Source organism: Epinephelus moara, chromosome 6 (assembly GCF_006386435.1).
Source record: "Epinephelus moara isolate mb chromosome 6, YSFRI_EMoa_1.0, whole genome shotgun sequence".
Lineage (NCBI taxonomy): Eukaryota > Metazoa > Chordata > Actinopteri > Perciformes > Serranidae > Epinephelus > Epinephelus moara.
Genome location: NC_065511.1, coordinates 9,372,116 through 9,395,224, shown reverse-complemented (window position 1 = coordinate 9,395,224; position 23,109 = coordinate 9,372,116). Strand labels below are relative to the sequence as shown.

General features: G+C 40.1%; 2 protein-coding genes across 4 annotated transcripts in view; both read left to right on the top strand.

Moving 5' to 3' along the window:
• cep192 (centrosomal protein 192) overlaps positions 1–12,044 on the top strand; it is a 36,498-nt gene extending 24,454 nt beyond the window's left edge. For 2 of the 3 annotated variants that reach the window (XM_050047692.1, XM_050047691.1), the window contains exons 39-51: positions 778–940; positions 1,233–1,320; positions 1,483–1,561; positions 1,765–1,888; positions 2,797–2,902; positions 2,991–3,219; positions 5,313–5,389; positions 5,714–5,809; positions 6,555–6,674; positions 7,557–7,669; positions 7,881–8,007; positions 9,153–9,211; positions 10,497–12,044. In XM_050047692.1, coding sequence (XP_049903649.1) covers positions 778–940; positions 1,233–1,320; positions 1,483–1,561; positions 1,765–1,888; positions 2,797–2,902; positions 2,991–3,219; positions 5,313–5,389; positions 5,714–5,809; positions 6,555–6,674; positions 7,557–7,669; positions 7,881–8,007; positions 9,153–9,211; positions 10,497–10,629 — 1,514 coding nt within the window. In that variant the 3' untranslated portion in view covers positions 10,630–12,044. Of the gene's footprint in view, positions 1–777; positions 941–1,232; positions 1,321–1,482; positions 1,562–1,764; positions 1,889–2,796; positions 2,903–2,990; positions 3,220–5,312; positions 5,390–5,713; positions 5,810–6,162; positions 6,305–6,554; positions 6,675–7,556; positions 7,670–7,880; positions 8,008–9,152; positions 9,212–10,496 lie in introns of those variants that run through there. The other variant, XR_007570165.1, reaches the window with a different exon arrangement.
• Positions 12,045–13,334: 1,290 nt separating this feature from the next.
• LOC126392363 (low-density lipoprotein receptor class A domain-containing protein 4-like) overlaps positions 13,335–23,109 on the top strand; it is a 281,047-nt gene continuing 271,272 nt past the window's right edge. Inside the window, exon 1 of the mRNA XM_050047731.1 lies at positions 13,335–13,529. The gene's annotated coding sequence lies outside the window, so the exon portion shown is untranslated. The remainder of the gene's footprint in view (positions 13,530–23,109) is intronic.

The following is a 23,109-nucleotide window of genomic DNA, read 5'->3' as shown; positions in this document are numbered from 1 at the left end:
TGCTGTTTTGTGCTATGACCTATTTAAGTGCTGGAAGTTGTTATTTACGTGACAACGCCTGAACGCAACACAAGCTCAGCATGAGTGCCGTGCTACGCTGCTCGTCTGTGCGTAACAGCAGTCTGTTGATGGTTATTTAGGCTACACACTGTCCATAACAATAACTTTGTCAGCTGACAAACTGACCATGTAGAGACAGAAATGACACGATGACATAACACCATAATTAGTATATTGATATGTTATTATATGAAGCGTCGCGCAAAATAATATCAATGGGGGCTGTGGTCAGGACATTGTTACGTGTGCCTGTGACTTCAGGCAGAGAGACGGCTGCATCAGAGCCGAAGAGCACGTTTTAAAATACATTTATTTTATCAATTAGTTATTAACTTTTACTATTTTTAGCAACTTGCCCGATCAGGCAAGTGAGTTGTTAGTTTACATGCCCGACCTTGAGTTTTACTTGCCCCAGGCAATCGGGCAATCCTTATTGTTGAGCCCTGTAATACTAGTCAAAAATGTATTTTCAGTCTGAGTCTGAAAACCTATTCAAATTGACCTTTCATATTGCTGATTTAATTTATGAATAGTGATTTGTACCCTGTAGTCACTTCATCAAAGCTTCTATATCTTGTGTGGAGGGAGTCTTTTGGAGCAAGAAACAGTAATAATGGCACAAAGAAAATACTAGAAATGACAGATTGAATTTAAATAGGTTGGTGGAATGCTTGTCTCAACTGTTGGTGTCTCTCTAATTATTTACCCTTTCTGTAGCCTATGATCTGCCCCAACGGCCCAATGAAGCTCACATTTTCTATGGAAACATGAGTAAGGTAGTGGTGTCGTTGCTTGGAAGTACAAAGAGCACAGACTGTGAGCAGAGTGATCACACGGAGCTGCTGCTGCCCTCTGCTAGACACAGCGCAGAGACGGACAGGTGTGTAGTAAACTACTACACAACAGATACATTCAACACAGATGGGGATACAAAAATAGATTGCTTCATAGTATTATCTCTATTCTAATGCATTTCAGTTAAACATGAATTTCATCAATTGAAATAAATGTATGAAGAAATAGATTTAGTGTTCATTCTACTTAATACACACACTGATTTGGCATATACACTAGTCTACACTAGACAGATTGTCCTTTTTTATATAATGAACACATTTAAATGAAAAACGTGAGACACAATGTACAGTTTAATGTTGTTGTGTAATTCCCAGTGTGGCGAATGGTAATGTGTCTCTGGACGTGCTGCCAGTGAAAGGTCCCCAGGGTCCAGCGCTGAGAGTGGCAGAGTCCTCTTTAAAGGTACCATAAGCTCTCTTTAATGGACTTTAATGGTGTCTTGTGTTGAGTGACAACATGAGTGTTGATTATTTGGTGCTTTTTCTACGGGACTGCATTTGGCGCAAAAAAAAAAAAAAAGAAAGAGTATTCATATTCAATACAGAATGTCTTTTTTCCCCTTAGGCGTCAGAGCCATTACACAGGCAGTCTGAGTCCTGGACCATTCATCCAGAACAACTTGTCCTTGCAGCTCCCACCATCAGTGAGTAGAATCTAGATTTCAAAAGCATATTATCATGTGCATTTTTGTCACGTTGGCTTTGAACTCCACCACAGACTTTAGTAGAGTTGGTGAAGTGATTACCTCCAAACCATAGGTGAATGACTCTGCAATAGTATCAGCCAGCAGCACAAATTTCCTCTTTTTTTTTTTTTTTTTTTGGTTTGGTTTTTTTTGTTTTTTAGATGGTGCAGCCACTACCAGTCAGGTTCAGATCCGGAACAACACATCCAGGGAGCTGTGCTTTGATCTGTCCTGGCCCGCTCACTGCCTCACCATCACCCCTCAGCATGGCGTCATCGAACCTCAGTAAGACCTTGCACTTGGTTGTTAAGTAAAATATATTGGCTTTGGTAATGTCAAGGCTTTTTGGTCAGAATTAGAACCCATGATGTTTTGATTTTTAAATCTTTATTAATGAAGAAAATACATTTTGGAGTATACAGCCGTCTGTCTGATGATTTCTCATGACACTTGGTTTGAAGTGTGCCACTGAAAAACCTTCCGTTGAAGGGCCATGTAGCCCAAATACTTTGACCTACCCCTCTATCCCCTCAAGATTCGGGACATTTGTGTTAGGGCTAAATGGTGGGGACAAGGGGTGTTTTAGAATTGGGCCTAAATGTTGACAATTTAATTTGAGGTGTGTGTGTGTGTGTGTGTGTGTGTAACAGTGGCAGTGCAGCCCCTTACAAATATTGTCATCATAGCTCAAAATGAACAATTACAGGAATGTCCAATCCTAATGTGATCTGAATCCTGTCTGGCTGTGTGTGTATATATGATAGGGCTGCAACGATTAGTCGACTAATCGATGACTAATCGACTATTAAAATAATCCGTGACTATTTTAGTAGTCGACTAATTGGTTTGAATCATTTTTCATAGAAAGGTACTATAAAAGTACCCCAAAATACTCTTATTGCAGCTTCTTATGTTCAAATATTGGCAGCTTTACACACTCTCCCATGATGGTGAACTAAAACCCTTTGGCGTGAGTACGGAACAAGACATTAGATGAAATAATCTTGGGGTTTGGGAGAGACAGACCGACATTTTTCAACCTTTTAACACATTTTTCGATGAAATGATTGGTCGACTAATCGAAGAAATAATTGACAGATTAGTTGACAATGAAAATAATCGTTAGTTGCAGTTCTAATATATGATTTCAGTTATTCTGCTTGTATCCTAATTCTTTATAATTGTTGAATTAGGTGCCACCTACAGATTTTGATCAGCCCCAACCCTTCACTAGCAACTAAATCTACCCTGCTGCCATGGAGTGGACAGATTTATGTCCAGTGTAACGGTCAACAGAAGGTATGGAACACAATTCAATCGTGAATCTTGTCTTTTACTGTGAGAACATAACCAGAGCTAAATGTGTGCATGTTGACCACTGGTTCAGTTTATTAAGGTCCAGATTCGTGGGGACCTGGCTCTGGATGTGTCCGCGGCCCCAGCAGACTCAACTCTGACAGCCCTACCTCCTCAGGCTGCCACCCCAGTGCTGCCTATGGCCAGGCTCACCGCCAAGTCGTCACTACCCCCACAGACCCCACAAGCACCTCAAGCCCTGGTGGAGATCAGCAACAAGACCATCATGTTCCCTGCCACTCCCTCAGGGGAAACATCAGGTAGGGAGGTGACTGACCAGAGGACAGAACTTTTTCTCTTCATCTAAATTTGGGCTGTACAATACAGTAGTACTTTGTGGCCAAGTCTGAGTAGCCTTTAAAGGTAAGATCAGTTGTTGTTGTTGTTGTTGTTTTTTTATACTTTTATTGCAATAAATTCATGTTGCATTTTACAACTACATTCCATTCAATATTTACATATTTATTGCAATTTCTTTCTTTTTTTTCCCCATACATAATATATATATGGGTGTAAGATCAGTTATTTATCAAACCTATTTTCCCATGTTTTGTGTCTAAGTGACTAATGGAAACAACAACGTTCAAAGTTGCTCCAGTATTAAGTTAGGTTGCGTTGTAACTACACGGAGAAGTGTTCACACCGTCATTTCACATCCACTCAAAAGTGCTGTTTTTTGCCACTGACATGTTAAGATTTGTTTTAAGCCTGTAACAACTTATAAAAGATATCCCCACACACCTTTTTGTTAAAGAGACACATCCTTTCTGTTTAACCAGAAACAGCCCCAGTCACTATTGCCAGTCTCACCAGACTCCATTTAAAGCAGTTTTCGTTGATTATAGTGCCCCCCTTTGGTCGAAGCGGTATGACACCCACAGCCTGGTGGTGTAAAATCTCGACTGCAAGCGGCAATTACCACGTGCATTTGTTTTGGAGAGCGAGAGGAAAATCATAAATGTTCTGGTGTAGCTCTGAATTTCTTATAAACTGAGGACAACTGTCTGCTGTATATTTGTGTTCATGGTCTCAGTCACAGATAATTTTGTGGCATTTGTTGTAACGTTACTAGACAAAAGCAGTTCACATCATCTAACGTTACATTTAGCTTGCTTATAACTTCCATGTTGTCATATATTGAAGTGAAACAACGTCTAACAAGTTGCGGTATATTCTCTAAATTAAAACAAAAATTACATACCTGTCGATTCGGAAAAGGGCCAACTCAGGATCAGTTTTAAAACCATTCAAATCTCTCAGCTCTCTCCACTTGGTGAATGCCCGACCGAGGTTTACACGCGTTTTGGCTCGAGCCCTATCACTGTCCCGTTTAGCCTTCTTCTGTTCTTTTTCTTTTTCATTTAGATGGTGCTCCTTCTTTATCCGCCCTGACATCGCAAGTACAACCAAGTCCTTTATAGATACATCTGGTAAAACTGTTATGTGTTCAGCAATGCCCGTTGCGTACCGCTTACTTGAAGAACACTCTCTGTAAACATGGCTCTTCTTCTTCTCTCAATTTATTGGCAGATCGCTAACAACTTCCAGGTGCATACCACCACCTACTGTACAAGAGATTACTCCCTACTACATGTCATTTAGACTGTTTCTTAAATCCTACTCATAAACACGGCTCCTTCTTCTTCTGTGGTTTAATGGCTGCGGGCCGTTGCGGGCGTGCAGACTTACTTCCGCCTCCGGGTGCCGTATTCTGGTTTGCTGACTTCCGCTGTGTCCGACCCAAGCCAGGCTACGCTAAATAGCCATATAGAGAAAGGCTTTTTTGTCGCTGTAGGGTTCAAATAAATGTGTGGATCTTCAAGGGGAGGTGATACGAACTAGGGACAGTTTTAATAATGGTAAAAAGTTCCGCACAGCTGCTTTCAATAAAGTCATTTTATCCTTGTAAAAAAACCACTTCATTCAAATTTGCCAACAAGACAAAATACAACTTTCCACTCTTCAACAATCACCAACTCTAGTTTGGTTGAAATAAACCCTTAAGCAGGCTGTTTTTTAACAAAAAAGTCTATCTCTGTAGTGAGCCTTTCCATAAGTTGTCAGATACTTAGAATAATAATCTGAACATGGCAGCAAAAAAACCAAGCACTTATAGTGGACGGAAATTGATGGTGCTCAAGAAAAATATAAAAAATATATAAGAAAAATATGGTCCAGGTTGGAAAATCGCAAAGCTACCCTTTAAAAGAATTATCTCAAATCCTGATAATGTTTCAGTAAAAAATCTTTTCCATCTTCAGACTGATGTGGTTTTTAGTCATACTCTCCAGGCAGTGTACTGTGTGAGTATTCCTGTGGGAGACTCAAAGTGTCTGTTGCTCCTCTACTTCAGAGGCCCAGCTGGAGGTGCAGAATGGAGAAGTGGAAGTGAGATGGTACCTGTCATCATTCGCTCCTCCATATGTCAAGGTGCTTTTCTTTCTTATGATGTTCTTATTATTATCTCTTTCTCCTGTCAACTCTTCCACTCTGTTAACTGTCCTTGTCTTTATTTTCCCTTCTCGGGAATCAAATGGTTTTATTTGTTTTATAGTTTATTTCTTTTTTTCCTTAATTTAACTTGTCTCACTGTGTAAACTAAGTTCTTTTTGTCTTCTGTCACTTCATTAATGAGTTTACTTTGTAGGTTTACACTCCAGGAGTTTGTATTTTATCTTGTTGTTTTGTGTTGTTACTGGCCATTGAGTGATAGAAGTGACTCAGGTCAAGCTGTGGTCCCTTCTCTCTCCTCAGGGGGTTGATAACACTGGAGATGTTTACCGGGCCACTTACACAGCTTTCAGATGCTCCAGGGTCTCAGGCACTCTGGGAGCCCTGGAGAAGATGCAGGTAGGCACTCACATCCATCAAGAATTGTCAGGATTATTTAGAGCAAGTCATCAGGAAGGGTTCAGACAGAGTTAATGCATGTGTCAATCACAGTATTGTGATCAAAAATATTGTTACATGATAGTGTGACTCCTCAATTTGATGTGGGCATCATTAAAGATAGTCCTCTCTCCATTTTTATCTGCCATAGAAGGAAACGCAGGGGTACAGTGATAACACCAATGGTTCTGCTCCTTTTTGGTGTGGCAGTTAGCATGCCAGCAAAACGGTTTAAACAGTGCCAGGGCTTTTGAAGTGGTACATCTGAATAGAATGCAGCCATTACTTAAACTCACAAGTCTTAATATTCACAGGAGGAACAGCACTACAGCAAATCCAGGCTAGTCTGCAGTACATTACAACCCTAAGGAAACTTTACAGCATCCAGTTGAACCCATGCCTCGAGGAATTCAATGGAAACAGAGTTCAATGTGTACCTGGACTTTATTTGAAGAAGTACTGCTGTGAAACTTGGTTCTTATCATTTTGAGCATTTAGTTTGATTGATTTTATGAGCTAGTTGCACTCAAGCTGGACTTACTTTATATTCGTCCTGGAAACTTTGCAGCATTAAAACTATTTTGAGTCATGAGGCAGTGGACAAGTTTGATTTTCCTAAAGCTTTGCCTCTGAGAACATGTAACAAGCATTTATATGGTTAAATCAATTCTGAGTATTTCCTTAAATGTTTTTCTTACTCTCTCAGGTGCCTTTTACTTTCCTGCCCAGGGACAGAGGGGACTATGCCCAGTTCTGGGACTTGGAGTGCCACCCGGTGTCTGAGCCCCAGCAGAAAACCAGAGTTCGCTTCCAACTGTGTGGCACTGTGAGGGCTCATTTATTAGTTTTCATACCTCTCTCCCAGCAAAACAGCAGGAACATGTCTAAACCTACATTAGACTAACTTTAATCCACCATCTCTATCAGTCAGTGTGTGAAACAAACAATGATTCATTCACAAATTAACTTGTTTTTTTACTCTCAAAGCAAACCACATGTACTTAATAATTGCTCATGATGGAAAATCCTCACTTTAAAGCATGGGAATGTGTCATGACCGTAGTCAGTTTTTTTTTTTTTTTTTAAAGCAAGCATGCTACAGTAGTACTCTGACTATGGCTTTGTAGTGTTAGTGACAGAATTAACAAATGAGAAAAGTGGGCTGTGGGATGGTAAGGAGAGCCACCCTGCTGAGATGAGCCTGCAGGCTTCGTGTGTGCGCCGCTTTAATGTGAAGTGTTGTGACAGACCCAGTTAACTTAAGAGCATACATACACAGCAAGTGGGATGTCAGATAGATGGCTCCACATAAGTAGGTTAAGTGGCTATGATGGTAGGGCTTCTGTTGTTGTTACCTTGTTTCTTAGATAAAGTGTTAAAGTGGAGTGCCAAATCCTGCAGTGGTGTTAAATGCTAATTGGTAACTCCAGTTTGCAAGACTTTGATTTGACAGTCTAATGAGGAACTAAATGTGTGTGATATGTGTCACATGTAGTTTTTAATCATGTCTGCATGTAATTAGTGGTGAATTTAGTAGTAATGTGTCTCACAATCAGTAACACCAATTTCAGTGGGCTGGCATGATGTACTTGAAAGTTGGTAGAGGCTGTTTCTCCTCAGTTGATTTTTCTCACCAGCTAGTTTAGAAGATGTATAGTTTTTTGCACTAACTAGCCAAGATTCTAAAGTGATGTTTGTGTGTTTAAAGGGAATAAAGTCTGGACCAGTGGAAGCACCACAGGAAGGAGACTGTTCTCTGGTGAAGACAGAGGCCACAGTCAAGACCAGGAAGAGGGCTGATGTCACAGCAGGCAAAACCAGGTGAGACCTGCTTTAACTAAACAAGCCTACTACTACTACTACTACTACTACTAAATACATCAAAGTTATTAATATATTAATTTTCAAAACGGTCATTATTTTAAATCAACATTCATTAAGAGACTCAGAAATTCCCTGTAGTAACTGCTCATCTTTAGGTGCTGATTGTTTCGATGCTGTCTGTTTAAACACACAATTATTAATTTCTCAGTCAGGAGGATGCCGTGCGGAGAGGTGTATATTCTCCACAGGATCTCTACACCTTCCCAGCCACACGAGTGGGTGAGTCCAGCACTCTGAAGGTCAACATCCGCAACAACTCGTCCAGCACGCACGAGGTGAGGCATGCTTTATCCTTATGAAGACGTAGGATGAAAAAATGTTTCTTTCTCACCTACTGTACATCCAGTATATACATATGCAGCACTATGTATTTCAGCTAAAGATCTGCTGTTAGAGTTAATGTGAGGGGCTCTTTGAGAGATAGTTTTAAGATAAGTTTTTGTTTAGTTTTAGTTGTCACTGGCAATGAGACCTTGTCATTTTGGACATAAAGGTTCAGTGTATTAAAAAGAGGCAGAGGGTTTAAGAGCAACTTTGGTATCTTTGTAACCAGTATGGGCATTTGTGCACCGTCAATTTACATCCACCAAAAGTGCTTTCTTTTGCCACTGACAAGCTCAGATTATTATTTGAGATGTCTGACAACATTATGGAAATGATCCCTACACTGATAGGTCCTTTTTTTAAAGAGTAAGATCCTTTTTGTTAAACCAGAAAGAGCCCTGAAATCCTTATTGCCAACCTCACCAGACCCCATTAAATCAACAGTGATTTTAGTGTATACAGAGCCAGCATTTTTTCTTGTCTAATTGGGTGAATTAAGGGTTTATTTTAACCAGACCAGAGTTGTAATAGTTGGAAGAGTGGGAAGACAAACCAAGATGGCTTTTGTGTTTGTTTTGTTTGTTTGTTTGTTTCTGTCAACTTTGAATAAAGTATGCTTTATGATGATTAAACTACTGTTTATTTAAATGCAGTCTGGTGGGTGTGGCAATAGTGATATCAGGGCTGTTTTTGGTTAAACAAAGAGTCTTTCTCTTCAACCAAAAGGTCTATCTTTGTAGGGATCACTTCCATAATGCTGTCAGACACTTCAAATAATGAAAGTACTTTCAGTGGACGTCCATCGACGGTGCACAAGTGCCCAGAGTGGTTACATTGCAGACCGTTTCATCATTGCTGACTGACACAAAATGTGGGAAGACAGGTGCCAGGTTGAAAAATACCGACGTTACCCTCTAAGTAACAGTGCTGATACTAGCTCACATTGTGTATACTGGCATTCCATATTGCTAATACAAATAGCATGACTGTCTTGATTTATTTGTACTGAATGATAAATGCAATAACCCCTAACAGTTGTCATTGTGCTTTGCATGGATTTGATATTTGATGTGTGGCTTCTCTAATTGATTTGCAGCTGAATTTTGTAAACCCTATGGAGCCGTTCCACATCAAGCATTCCAAATATTCCCTGAGGTGAGTCCAGTGGTCATTATGCCTGATAGAAACTCTCCATTCTGCACTTTTAATAGTACCTGGGGTGACACACTGGGAATCAGAGGTTTATAATCTGTCTTTATAATTAGTGCCCACCTCTGTTTTGACTTGTTACTGCAGTTCATTTTTGTGAGGCTCTGATACAGAGAGCTCACCTCTGGAATGAATGGCGAAAATGCATTAGTGACGAATGACTTACAATATCTGCAAATTAGAAAAGGAGTTGGTCAGATAAAAACTGTACAAGATAATGTTTAAGTAACTCAAAAGAACAAGAAATACATCTTCTGAATTTCTCCAATACCAATAGCAAGACCGTTAACGTCAGAGCTTATCAATACTATGATCTTTAATATTTCGACCCAGGGGCCCGTTTAATACCAGGTTTCGGTACCCATCCCTATTCTACATAGATTTCTCTAATGGAAGTCAGTAGCAAAGTATTAATGTTTAGTCAGGAGTAGTAAATACAACTCAAAACATGCTCTGTGATGTAACTTTAAGTCTGTGTACTGTTATTTTCCCATTGCAACTGCCTGTGCCAGGTCCTGTGAGATGTTTGGACCTGCAGGATGATGTTACTATATACGGTACACACTTGAGGCATCCAAGAGTGCCGATGTTTTGCCTAACTAAGTCCTTTGGGAGGGGTTGCCTGGACACAGGTACCAGCTGTGCCTGTGCTCTGCTGATGTGGGACTGTGTTCAGAATGGGCACAACATGTGTTTTGTATTGTTGAAATAGAAAAAAAAACAATGTAAGAGTGGTACTTACTTCCTAACCAAAATAAAGCATTGTCAGACGTACCATTGTATGTCATGACTTTAGTCATCTTCAATGTTGCCATGTGCTGCCACAACCTGAACCTGACCCAGCCCTACAGTAGGTGTGTTGTGAGCACTGCTGTGTGTGAATTTGTGGTAGCATTGTGGTAAGTGCAGCATGTTGTGGCTCTTGTCACGTACTCATCCACACTGAACATGATGTACCTCTGCCCCATTTACTGTCCATTTATTATGCCATAACAATTTGTGCGCAAGAGAGTTTTCCTTTTTGAATACAGTGTTTGAAGGCTATTTTTTTTTTTGCCGTAGTCTGTCATGAGTCATTAAGTGCAACCCTAAGTACTTGGTTTTAGTTTATGTAAAAATGCATGTGTATTTGTGCTGGTACACGTGTTGTGTATTCATGCTTAGCCTTTCAAATTAAAATAATTGTCTATAATCTACCTATTAACTGTCGTTCTTCTCACCCACCCATTAGATCGCAGCACTATCTGAAGCTGCCCGTCCAGTTCAAGCCCAGTGCTGCAGGCAGACACGCTGGCTTGCTGCTCATCCAGTCAGAAACAAGTGGAAGTCTTGTTATTCAGCTGACCGGTGAGGCATTGCCTTGAATCTACCATCCTACGCCACCTCCTCATGCTGGCTGGCTGGCTTTGGGTGGATGCTCTTCCCTGTTAGGTTCGTCACGGGACAGACCAGAGTAACAGAGGGGAAAAGGCAAAACTGCTAAGGATCAGATGAAGGCAACCACAGACTCAACTCCTTCCTTGTCATCTTATTTGGAGATAAAGCTCTAAAGATATATTTAGAGATATGTAGCTGATTAACTGACTGAGACTCTCCTGCCAACACAGCCCCGTCTGCCTCTGGATGTGGCACAGGTGTCCTCAGCTGGCCCATGAAAAAATGATTGTGCCTGTTTGTGCCTGAAGCTGAATGATTTGGTCTGACATGCTCACAATTAGTCTGCAGCACTCTGACATTTCACAGAGCTAATGATTTTTGTCACTTCACTCTGGATCTGGTATTTGCCTTATCCCTGAGTCATGTCACAAGGCAGCATTGTTGTTGCCATGGCCTCTGTCAGACAGTAACAGTACCAGGGATACGTCAGGGATTACTTTGAGTTGGCCACAAAGGAATGCCATTGTCTCTTGTTTCTTGTTTGGTAACATGGCTGTGGGGATTTTTTTGTGCCAAACCATGTTTTTTGCCATGTTACATGGTAAAATCTGAAAAAAGGGTCCTGGACATTTTTGTTTTTGTCCCAAACCTGATTTCTTGTTTCTGTTTTTCACATAGATTCTCATTTTCAAATTTAGGTCTGTCCACATTTCATAAAAATTCTTCATCTTCTGTGGTGTGGTTTCTATGGAAATGGCTCCCCGTCATGCAGAGTCCACCTGCACAGTGGCCTTTGTCATCACCATGTGTTGACTTCCAGCAACCTCCAAGACTCGTTCCAAACAGTCCAGATGTACTTAATTTAGTCATGATCAGTGCAGCTCACAGCAACATTAGGATGGTTAATGATTGTTATTACATGCTAAAAGAGTTTCCTCTGGTGGGGTTTTTGTTCGGCAGCTTGCCAGGCCTGCTTAGTATGGTTACCATGGCAAAACAGTGTTAATCACTGTTCCAGTCACAGAAAATTAGCTCCCCTTTTCCTCTTTTGGCTCTGGGGCAAATGGCCAAAATTACTTGGGGGTATTGGATTCACATCCGTAATGTGTTCTGGGACTGGAATGGCATGTGGGGGAAATGTACGTAAACTTCATCAAGGATGTGTTGTTAACCTGTTAGATGCCACACATTGTGACAATAATTTGAAAATGAAAAACACTAGAGCTGAGCATTATTTTCCTGCCAGTAGAGCAAGTTTTAATATGAAGGCAGTATGTTGTCTTAGACATGCCCTGACAACTGTCCTGACATGTTTGTGTTTTACAGTTTGCACATGCTTTAAATAGTATATAATGTAATATATTGTTTGTACACATTCTGAATAAAGTTTTGTGATAAATAGCTTGGCTGTCTAATAATTTCAAGTCATATTGCTGTCAGAGGGGTAGTTATTGGGTGAAAAAATAATTTATGAAAGAAATATGGTTGACAGGTAGCTTTCTGTTCCCCTGTGTAGCTCTGACTGGGCTCTGGTGGGGTTTATTTTGTTTGTTTGTTGTCTTAATTTTGATTTATCATCAGTGTCCTGTGTACAGAGAACAAAAAGCAAACCAAGTAAACACTCACATAAACATTAAAACTCCAACTAAAAGATAAAACAGGATTAAAGCCGCACTAATTAAAGTTATGATGGCAAGTTTGATAACATGCCTGCAGCATATTATTGCTGGTGATATTAAAGACAAAGTGAGAATGACATTGCACTTTTACTGTATTTCATGAAGTCACATGAATTCATTTTGTGGATCTATTAATTACTTTAAATTCCTATCTGGTTTTGCTCTGCTGTACATTTCAAATTGTAAAACTCCATATTCTGCACCAAGACCATGGGTGAATTATGAGACATTGGGCCCCTAGGTACAGACCTGCAGGAGGCCCCACCACCTCTACTACTTACTGTAGGAGCAAGACACACACAGACTGTTAAGTCGTTCAGCCTCTTTGCTGTGGTTTCGTAGTCACATCTCTCTGTGGGTTTGGGTCTCTAGTTTTGTATCTATGTGGTCATTTTGTGTCTCTTTGTAGCCATTTTGAGTTTCTTTCTAGTCTTTCTGGTACGTGTATCTTCAAGTAACCTTTTTGTAGGTGAAGGCGAGGGACCCCCCTGACACTTTTGGCCCCTGGACCTACGCCTGGTCGGCACATTCAGTAATCCATCCATGACCAAGACCCCTCAGATCTGACATCCTCATGTTCAAAGTTCCACGGCCCAGGCTTTAGACATGCTTTTACTGCCATAGCTCCCATTATCACACTTGTATAGACTGATATCTTTATATCCTTTCAAGGATTTTTCCGTAAAAATGTTTCATTTTATTTTTGTTTGTTTATTTTTCCATGTTTTGAATCTCCCTAAAATGTCCCTGTAATTTCTGTGCCCTCGTGTCGCACCCAGTCACTATGATTTATGAAAGGCACTATAGAAATATAGTTTACTTACTTATAGGAACATCTGTCCTACTGAAATGCCTTTGAACAATCGAAAAGAAAACCGCCTTTATAAAATGTTCTTAAGCAAAGCATTGAACTGCTTCCAACACTGGGGCTGCTGCTGCACATCTGATCCTGACCTGTGACCTGAGAAATAATGAGGCATCATACCAGTGGGCTGCTGTACGCACTGCGGCCTGCAGGTGTCGCCAAAGCTTCACGTTGAGCGCGGCTGTCAGCAGCATGTACTGTACAGTAGGGCAGCTGAGCTTTATTTTGCTTCCCAGACTGGAAACCACTGTAGTGCAGTTGGACTTGACGTCTAGCAACACAACATCACAGACTTTAAGCAAGCAGACACGGCGACTTAGCACGTTAGCGACTGCATTTACAGGTAGGAAGCCTGCGACATTTTATTAGTTATTTCTCTACAATGTTGTATTTTTTAAAATGCACAATGCTGTAGTCGTAGGCGGCTGGAGGAATGTTCTGGTTATGCTAGCTGCTGTGGCTAAACGCTAGTCAGGCTGTCCGGTGTGGGGTCTGACTTTGGGCCAGACGGTTGAAGTTGCTGTTTAGAGTTGGGGCTGCTTTCCAAGCTGCGCCAGACAGCACAGCTAAGCTAACACGGCTAAGTTAGCAGCAGGCAGGCTAGCTCTGGCTCCCATCCATTCGCCGGGGCCACAGCACCAGTCCGCTATGTCTCTGCCCCTGTCGGGTAACGCTGCCTCTCCCACTGACCGTGACCTCCGTGATAACTGTAACATTTATTACCCCGAGAAGAGACAGACAGAAGTGTGTTTTTTTCTGTCTGTCTGGTGTGTGTCGTCAGCTGTCTTGCCCTGTTTGATTTGATGAACAAGCTAGCTGGGAGGCTAGATTAGAAATCTAATACCCTGAGCTGTCACTCATATTTTAGGCCAGGGGCTACCCAGCGATTTTATGCAAATAAGACACGCGGTGCATATGATGAGGTGGTGTCACTGAGCAGCTCATCCGTCAGGAGTTGGTACAGACACACTGTAGGGTCAGCATCAGCATCCATGCACATCCTTTCACCATGCTCAGTCAAAAAGTGATACTTATTTTGTGAATTGCATAAACACCCACACCTACCACACTACACGTTTTCCTTCCCCTCCATTAAAAGAAGAAGACCTGGAGAGGAAGAGGTCCTCTCATCAGCATCAGCATCAGCATCATCTTTTAGATTAAGATGATGAGGGTTAAACTAACAGTCCACATCAATCATATGGATGCACTGCTCCAAAATTGAACCTGATGCTGAAGATGGTCCTGTTAAAGTTATGTTAATCTGGGCTGCTATGTAACTTCCAAATCCACATTAACTACCAACAAACATATTAGCCTATTTTTTATTCAATTCCAGTTGCAGAGATTTGCAAAGTCAAACATTCGTAAGATGAAATAAATGAACTCACTGATGCCACTCTGCAGACCCATGACCCTGACAGTACCATAAAAACATGCATCTATATTATATGTGACACTGTACAGTTGCAGAGCACCGGACTCTCTGACTGTCCGCTGTATGCCAGCCCACTTATCAGGTTTACATTGATTTGATTACTGAGCTCTGCTCTCTGGTTCTCTGTGTGAGCTGCAGGGAAGGCAGGAGGAGTCTTTATTCTCTGTGTGGGTCTGGCAGGGAGAATTAAAGTGCATGTTAAAGGTGTGTTTTGTTCTCTGCCTGGATGGTTGGCTGTACATTAGCCCCCTCCCTGTGTACCATGCTTCTGCTTGTCCTGAATGTTTCAATCAGATGAGGAAGAGTTCTCCCAGCCTTGAATCATTGGTATTGTGTATCACAGTTTTTCAGTTTTGCTCTGCCTGCTCTCTGTCTCTATCCTCTCTGTTTACCTCCCTGTGACCTCCACATACTCTCTAAGTTCTGTTGTGCATCTTTACTCCCTTTCTGTTTCATGTACGTACTCCACACAGTTGTGACACAAATCCAATCCAGTGCTTTGTGGAGTTTGGATGCTTATGTCAGAGCCTTTGGCAGTGGCAGTAGAGATGTGTAGTAGGTAGCTGCTTGCATTTCCTTTTCTTTTACCGCTGCTGCAGCACTAGTGAGGTGAGCTGTGCAGTCATAAGTTGGGTTCAGTGAAAGGACGCCTGTGCATATTGATGACGAAGCACATGTAAAAGTATGGAGACAGGTAGATATTGCCTACATGTCAGGGTGTCATATTTTTTAGGACTTAGAGGAATTAAAGTATTAAGGGATCATACTGATGTTTGCTTTAAGTGCCAATCATATATATGTTGACCCTTTTCTATACAGTATATCTGGTCGTGTTTGGACAGGCAGTAACAGTCTTCTTGTTGGCATTTTTTTGTACAGCATGAAAAACGTTAGGCTTTAAAGTTCCCTCAGCTTGATAATTCATTATAGAAAAAAACGTATCTTACTTTTATTATAAAGGAACAGAGGATGTTTTCTAATTATTTCATTTAGCTGAAGTCAAGTACATTCATACGTCCTTTTAGGATGAGATCATTCTTTGATTTTTTTTTTTTGTTTGATCGAATGAATCTGTTGTTATGACACAATGTCAACAAGATGCTGACAAAGGTTCTTATCAGTTAGTGACATTTATGGAAATTTTATTGCTAACTGTGGACAATCTACTGGGACAATGACTGCAAATAAAGATGCATGTCCACTGTTTGAAAATGAAGCCAAAATAAGCCAGACGTGGCTTATTTTGGAGATGCCAATCACCAATTGGCAGGCACAGCTGTAAATCAGGATATTAAACCCCCTGTTATTGCATTTATTTATTGTATGAAATAACCAATTAAAACAACACTTAACAGAAAAATGAACACTTAAACGTGAGCATGGTAAGAACTACCTGAAATGATGGAAACCATTTTTAGAAACGTGTGTGGCGTGTACTTTGATTTTTAAGTTTGGCCCATGTCCCATCTGCCAAAAAGAGGGTGGGGTTTATTGTCTATACTGCAGCCAGCCACCAGGGGGGGTTGTAATGTTTTGACTTTACTTTTGGGGAGCTGTCATGCTGTCCGTCTACAGTGTATGTGCTGGGACATCATCTTCCAGTTTTTTATCTTAAAGCGCCTGACAACTCAGTTTCCTATCTTATCAGTTTCTTATCTTATTATTTCATATAGTATATATTTCTCATTAATATTAATCTTCATTATGAACTAATTAACAACTAGAGTTTTATATTTGCTAAATTCTGATCGGTGGAAGGGAGTATGTGGCATAACGACATCTCAGAAACTGATGACGAAAATATGTCTTCATTGTCAGCTCCACGTCATATTTTATTCTTGCAAAGTTATTTTGAAATGACTATAAAAGAATACATTAGAATAGTTACAATTTGGTATAGAGAACATAACTTTGTATGGCTTTTTTAAGAACGTCACCACTAATGGCACTGTAGAACAATGTTTTGAACAGTGGGTTCTCGTTTTTGCAATACACATTCCAGCTGCCAATTTCACGCTATTCCACAAATAACCGCTGCTGGCAGTAAAGCTTCAATAAAATAAGCAATGTGCTGGGAAAGGCAAGACAAAAAAGAACAAGCAAGCAAGCTAGTAAACACTGATGTGATTTAGTAAGAGTAATTGTAACATATCTTTGTTTGTTTCCAAAAGAAAAACACCTTTTAGTTAGCAGGATTTGAGTCATGGTTTACTTTCACAGATGTGGGCAGAGATTTGATTTGCACAAAGATTAGCATTGGCACTTGCTTGCCCGAGAGATTAACTGTTACATTATGTTGATATGGCTGAAGTTGTAGATATAAAACACTAGATGTAACATTATGTCATAACTCGTGATAACCATCCATCATCTTATCTGGGTTGTTTACAGTTGCCACCTGTGGACAGCAACTTTGGCTGTCAGCTTCTAATTGCTTTACAAGAGAGGGAGGCTGGCTTCATTTTCCACATGTAGGTATGGAGTAGATGAGAGATTTTTTTTTTTTTTTTATTACGTGGGTCAACTAAAACTACATAAAGTTAGTGAATTAGGTAACTTCACCGTTAGCTGGCAAGTAACGGATCAGCTGAGTTCTAAGTGATTGCTAGCTCTCTGCAGCACAGATCTGATAGCTAAAAGAAAAATTATAACCAGCAAACATTGTTTCAATGTTAGCTATGCTAACTTAGCTCAAAGGTAATGTTTAGTTCAATCAGGAGAGACTTGTTCTGAGAGAAAAGAATATTTATTTACATGTGCACATAAGTATGAGAAATGTGAAAGTCTTTGGTGATTGGTCTTAGCTGATCCATGCCAATCAAGTGTAAAGTAAACACACAACATGTTAAAGACAAGGAGAAGTGCTTGTCTTCACTCCTAAATCCCATTTCATCATGTCTCAAGACAAATCTAGCAAGCCAGCTGTGTTATAATGATACTGAATCTATTTAGGATTTCTACATAAAAGATTGCTTAATGTAGCACATTAGCCATTCAGAATACCAAAGACACTTCTTACATGTCAAGTTCAGGCAAAATTGAAAATAGTTAAATAATTGTCTGCAATATAAATGCACAATAATGAGATTATTTTCATTATTAAAAGCATGATTTGTTCTCTTGGATCTATAATAATCAAGATTTTACGAGAGTCTTTGTTTTTTGGTTCATTTACACAGGCATAGTTGTCTTACGCTCATTATTTTGAATAAAAAACTGTTTCAGAATATTGATAGAAAAATACAAGGCTTAGAAAAACAACATAAGCTTCTTTCAATATATGTCCTAAATACAGCAAGTTTAAAACTGGACCCAGGTAAAATGACTGCCTTGTAGTTTCATCCCACAATGGCCATTATGACACAACACATCTATTAGTTTATGTCTATGGTTAAAATCAATACCAGAAAATTAGTCAAAGTGCTTTGTATGATAAATATCTGCAAAAAAATCACACAAAAAATACCATATGTTATTGGCTAGCATTGTGCAGATCCTGCGGACTTCTTATCTATGACATCATGGACCTGAAATAACTATACGGATGCACGACATTGGATTTTTTGCTGATATCTGAAATGCTGGTATGTAGCCTAACAACTCATTTGACCGATAATCGATACCGATATCGATATATCCACTTCTTTCTCCACCTAATTTTAGTGATCATTAAGTCTCTTCTGTAGTGGAATTAATATCATATTATGCATGCATACTCTTATCATGATGGCCCACCAGCAGATGGAGACATGAAGTACAATACTTTTCATTGTATGGAACATTCATTCATTGTGCAAAATAAGAAAAAGCATGTTGGCCGATACCGATGGCATGCTGATATTATCGTGCATCCCTAAATAACAACAGTTTATTCGAAGTCCTAAAGTACATATGTTGCAATAATGCAAAACAAGTAGAACATTAAATGCAAGATAAATGCAAACTAGGTAAACAGAAGACATAGCCCATTGTATTTGTGTGTATGGATACATTTTATAAAAATTGTATCCATAGAGCAGATTTCACGGACAACTCAGGGACTGCTGTCTCTTGTTGAATTTAACCTTTATTTAAACCAGAGAACACACAGAGGGCAAGCCTCCTTATTAAGGTCAGCTCTGTGCGCATGCTAAACTGTAAAGATAGAGTCTATTAATATGTAAGTGAATAAAAAAGCATAAGTTGTGAAATAATAACTAAGTGGGAAAGTTGAGGAGAAAGTCAGCGAGCAGACTGTGTGTATTATTAGCTACAGTGATGTGTTCTCGTCTACCAGGTTGTTCTGTGTGTCTGCTTCACACAGCTCACTGTACAACTGCCTCTCAGAGCCAGACGTCTGTGTCCATCTGTCTGTTTGTGTTTTTGTCTGCCTCTTGTTCGTGTATGTGTGTGTGTGTGTGTGTGTGTGTGTGTGTGTGTGTTTGACTGTCAGTCCATGTGTGTGTACCATGAGCACGCATGTGTGTGTGTTTCACCCTTCGCCAATTAGCGGCTTCTCACCTCCCGAGGCGAGAGGCCGAGTGTGTGTTAGACAGAGGAGGGAGACTTGACGGGGCTTGTCTGCCGCTGACGGCTCAGCCTTAACCTGAACTCTCACACTACTTCTCTCTCACACACACACACACACACACACACACACACACACACACACAGACACACTTCAGTCTGAGCACTGAACTCCAGCTCACACACACACATGCAGGACCTGAGCTCCAGCCAGTTGTTGATAATGCAGCCTTGTCTGTCTCCGAGCTCATGTGACACGCCAAAATGCGACAGTATTGTGTTGGTGGAGCGAAGGCGCAAGACGGGCAAAGACGAGTGCCAGCCTGCACCAGAGTGTGTGTCTCTGTCTGGTCTGTGCTCATAGGAGTGTTTGTCTTTGTATGTACAAATACACTGCCTGCTATTGTGTGCCTGCAGTAGTTGGTGTGTATGTGACTTTACGGAGTGAAAATAATGTAAAAAGCGTGTGTAGAAGCAACAGAGTCTGAAGAGCTGGAGCGGGAGCCTGGTGTGCACAGGCAAAACCAAATACATCTCATTCAGAGTTTGTTCAACTTTTTCTCCTTGGAGCTGTTTTCTGTATGTAATCATCCAAAATTGATTGTTCATGCTGTTGTATAATTAATCAAGAAAAGTTCATTATATTTTTCCGACTAGCTCAGTTTTCTGAGTCTAATCTTCTCTACAACAACTCGAGGAAAACAGCTTGATACCACAGTTTCTTTTAACTAATTTGGCAATCCTTAAAAACAAAAATCTATGTTTGAGATGCAGCATATCCTTTGAAAAGCACTACAAGCAGGATTTTTACATTCTGGCCAAAGAAAGGAAAACATTCTTAACATTTCTATTCCAATTTCACTATATTTAACATTTCTTCTTGGCCAGCTCGCCGAGTCCTGACTGAATTTATCCAAATATGTTGTGCTATTCAAATGTGAGATCAAAGTGGTGCGTTAAACCCTTTGAGAAATGCTGTGGTTTAATTTGTAACTCAAGTTGGCAATTTGATCAAAGAAGTTATTTGCCAAAACATGGTATATTCTTCTGTGTTACTCTGCAGAGGCCACAGCATTGGGGTGTGTGGAAGTGAATGTCACTCACTGAACACAAAGCAGTTTTTTAACAACAGTGCTCAGTATCGGCCAATACCGATCACTGACCATGGAGTCTGTTTGAATTATTTGTCCGTATATCCTTATATTATGTTTTACAATTATGAGACGATAACGCATCATGAATTAGTGTGTATGGTCAGTTACATGTGCACATGCACTGTGCATGACAGTAAACAAGAAAACAAATGGATAGTAACGGCAGACATTTCCTGGAAGGTAGCAGACATGGCCCCAGCGAAGAAGCGTAAAGTAGACATGAAGGACGACGGTTTCAGGAGCCGTGGAAAGTTGGATAGTTTTTCACTCAAAGATAAAACAGCTGGCCCCCAAGTTTTTTCACATTATCTAATCCGTCCCTCATTCAGAAAAATTTGGAGCCCCCTGACTTCAACCATAGCAGCCCCTTGGTTATTAGGAGCCTAAAAGAATTAAAGAGAGAAATTGTCTTGTGTGTTCTGCATCATCTGCTTGGCTTTTTTAAAGACCTCTGATCAAACTATTTAGAACAAATATTGGGCAATAATGGTTGGCAACCTATCAACTTTGAGAAATCTGCAGCATATTTTATGAAAACCTTTTTTTAACTTTAGAAATAAGCATGCAAATGTTTAATGTTTTTTTTAAAAACCCAAGCAGAGCTTTGCCTAAATAAAAGCCTAAAATCTGAAATATGATTTAAATCTGAATATATTTGATCAAAGATCACATTTGCAATTCTGACTGAATACTCTGCCAAATTCTGGTACTTGACATTTTTATAAACTGTACTGAGCCACAGTGAATGGAGCATATGTGTTGGATTGCATCAAAAGCAGGATATACACAATTAGAAAATTGAGGTTGTGCCCTTGGTAATGTTTGTGGGAATTTTCAGCTTGCATATAACTAAAATGGAAGGAGTTTTTGTTGGTCTGTATGTTTGGCCTTCAGTTTTCTTGACAACCATTCATCCGATTGACTTCACACTTGGCAGGTGTATTGCCAAGGATACAAGGAAGTGTAGTGTCGAGTGTGGGCTCTTGAGATCTACAGAACATTATTATTAGTGGTGCGTTACTACCACTGGAAGTACACACTATGTAGTATATTGAGAAGGGACTATTAGTGGTTACACTGCTGAACAGCATGCTGAGTACAGCCTGTTCTCCATCGCTCGCTACAGTACATTCAAGAACAGATGAAGACAGAGAGACTGGAGACGTTAAGTTGTAGCAAACCTAAACATTTCAAGCATCAGTGATGTAACTGTTAGAGTGAATGCTTTTCCCAGTAAAAAGCTGGGCTTTGACTTCATTAAGGCCATAAAATGTTTGTGTGAGCTTTCGCACCCAAATGACACATATACTCTAACATTGCACGGACTGTGTCATGGCAGGTGTATTGTCAATGACCCAAGGAAGTGCAGAGTCGAGTGTGAAGTTGTCTGGGTGAGGGGTTTTCAAGACAGCTGCATGCAACAATACCAGAGGCCAAATAGGCTGAACAGGCCATGCTTTGAACGGGCATTGCACCAGTGACATTTAAAGTTAGCACTGGTTACACACATAGTACACACATTGGGTTTTTAAGGTTGATTCTGATTTTTATTTTTAGTCTAATATTTCTAAAAATGTGAGTGGTTTGTTTTGGCCAATCAACATATAAAAACCAATTGGATCGGATGTAGCAGTGTAGAGAAACAGTGTTTAAGATTTACAGTATAGAAAATACCGTATAATTTAAAAGTTTTATAAATAAGAAGTGGAATTTAGGAGTTGTTTTCTTTAATACCCAGAAAATTTGTTGGTATGAAATGATCGAGCATTTCTCTTGGCTTCGGTATTTCTATACTCCTGGCTATGGCCCTGTACTCTTCCATAGACAAAGTGTTTTTTTCTGTTACAGTGACTATTTGCTTCTCTCGTGTTATCTCTGTTATTGTAGGTGATATATTGATGAAATCTGTTGGGATTAATACATCTATCTATACGTTTGATCATTTTCAGTAATACTCTGACTCACCCATGGAGGGAGCTACATCGTTTGTTTTGACTTGTATCACATGCAGTATCTCAGATACCAATAATTGCATTTTGACAAGGCTGGGTAAATGATATATCTCATCTTATGGTAGGTTTTCGCATTACACAGTCTGAGGCAGATGCTGCAGTTATAGGTTGAAAGGATGTGACACTTTTGGTAGTATGTTGTTGTGATGTGGGACTACATCATTCATGAAGGAAAGCATGTTTGCTGTTGCTTTGCTGTCTTTAGAGTGGTTATCATGAATAAAACACAACCCTTTTTCCACCAGGAGTCATTCCCCTCTCGTCATTTATCTTGCCTTCTGCTTCTGTGGGAACCCACTTGCCAGATCTCACAGCCCTCAAGCTTTAGAGAAGAGAAACTCCCCAGCATTTGGCTAATGGCTCCACAGTTCCCACACTGATTAGGAGCAGTCCGCAAACTGCAGTATTAAGTCGTTGATTAAGTAGTTAAAGAAGCCCTTGAAACAACCAAAAAGTGCTGGAGACAGCAATTTGATATTGTTTTTTTACTCTTTAAGCGGGTTTCATAGAGGACATTTAAACAGTTTTGTCAAACAGTGCATTCACTTACTGCTGGAGTGTTTTTAATAAAGTTCGTCCTTGTTTGCAAAGCTTCATTTAACCACAAAGTCTAAGTAGAGATTTAATAATTCAGTTGAGTCCCTGCATGGGAGAAAAGACTGCAAAGAGAGAGAAACACACACACACACACACACACACACACACACACACACACACACACTTCACACTGATGCCCCGAAAACCTCCACTTCTTAGGTTTTTCCATTTTACTCAAATTAAAGATTTACATGCTCTTTTATGCGTAGCACTGCA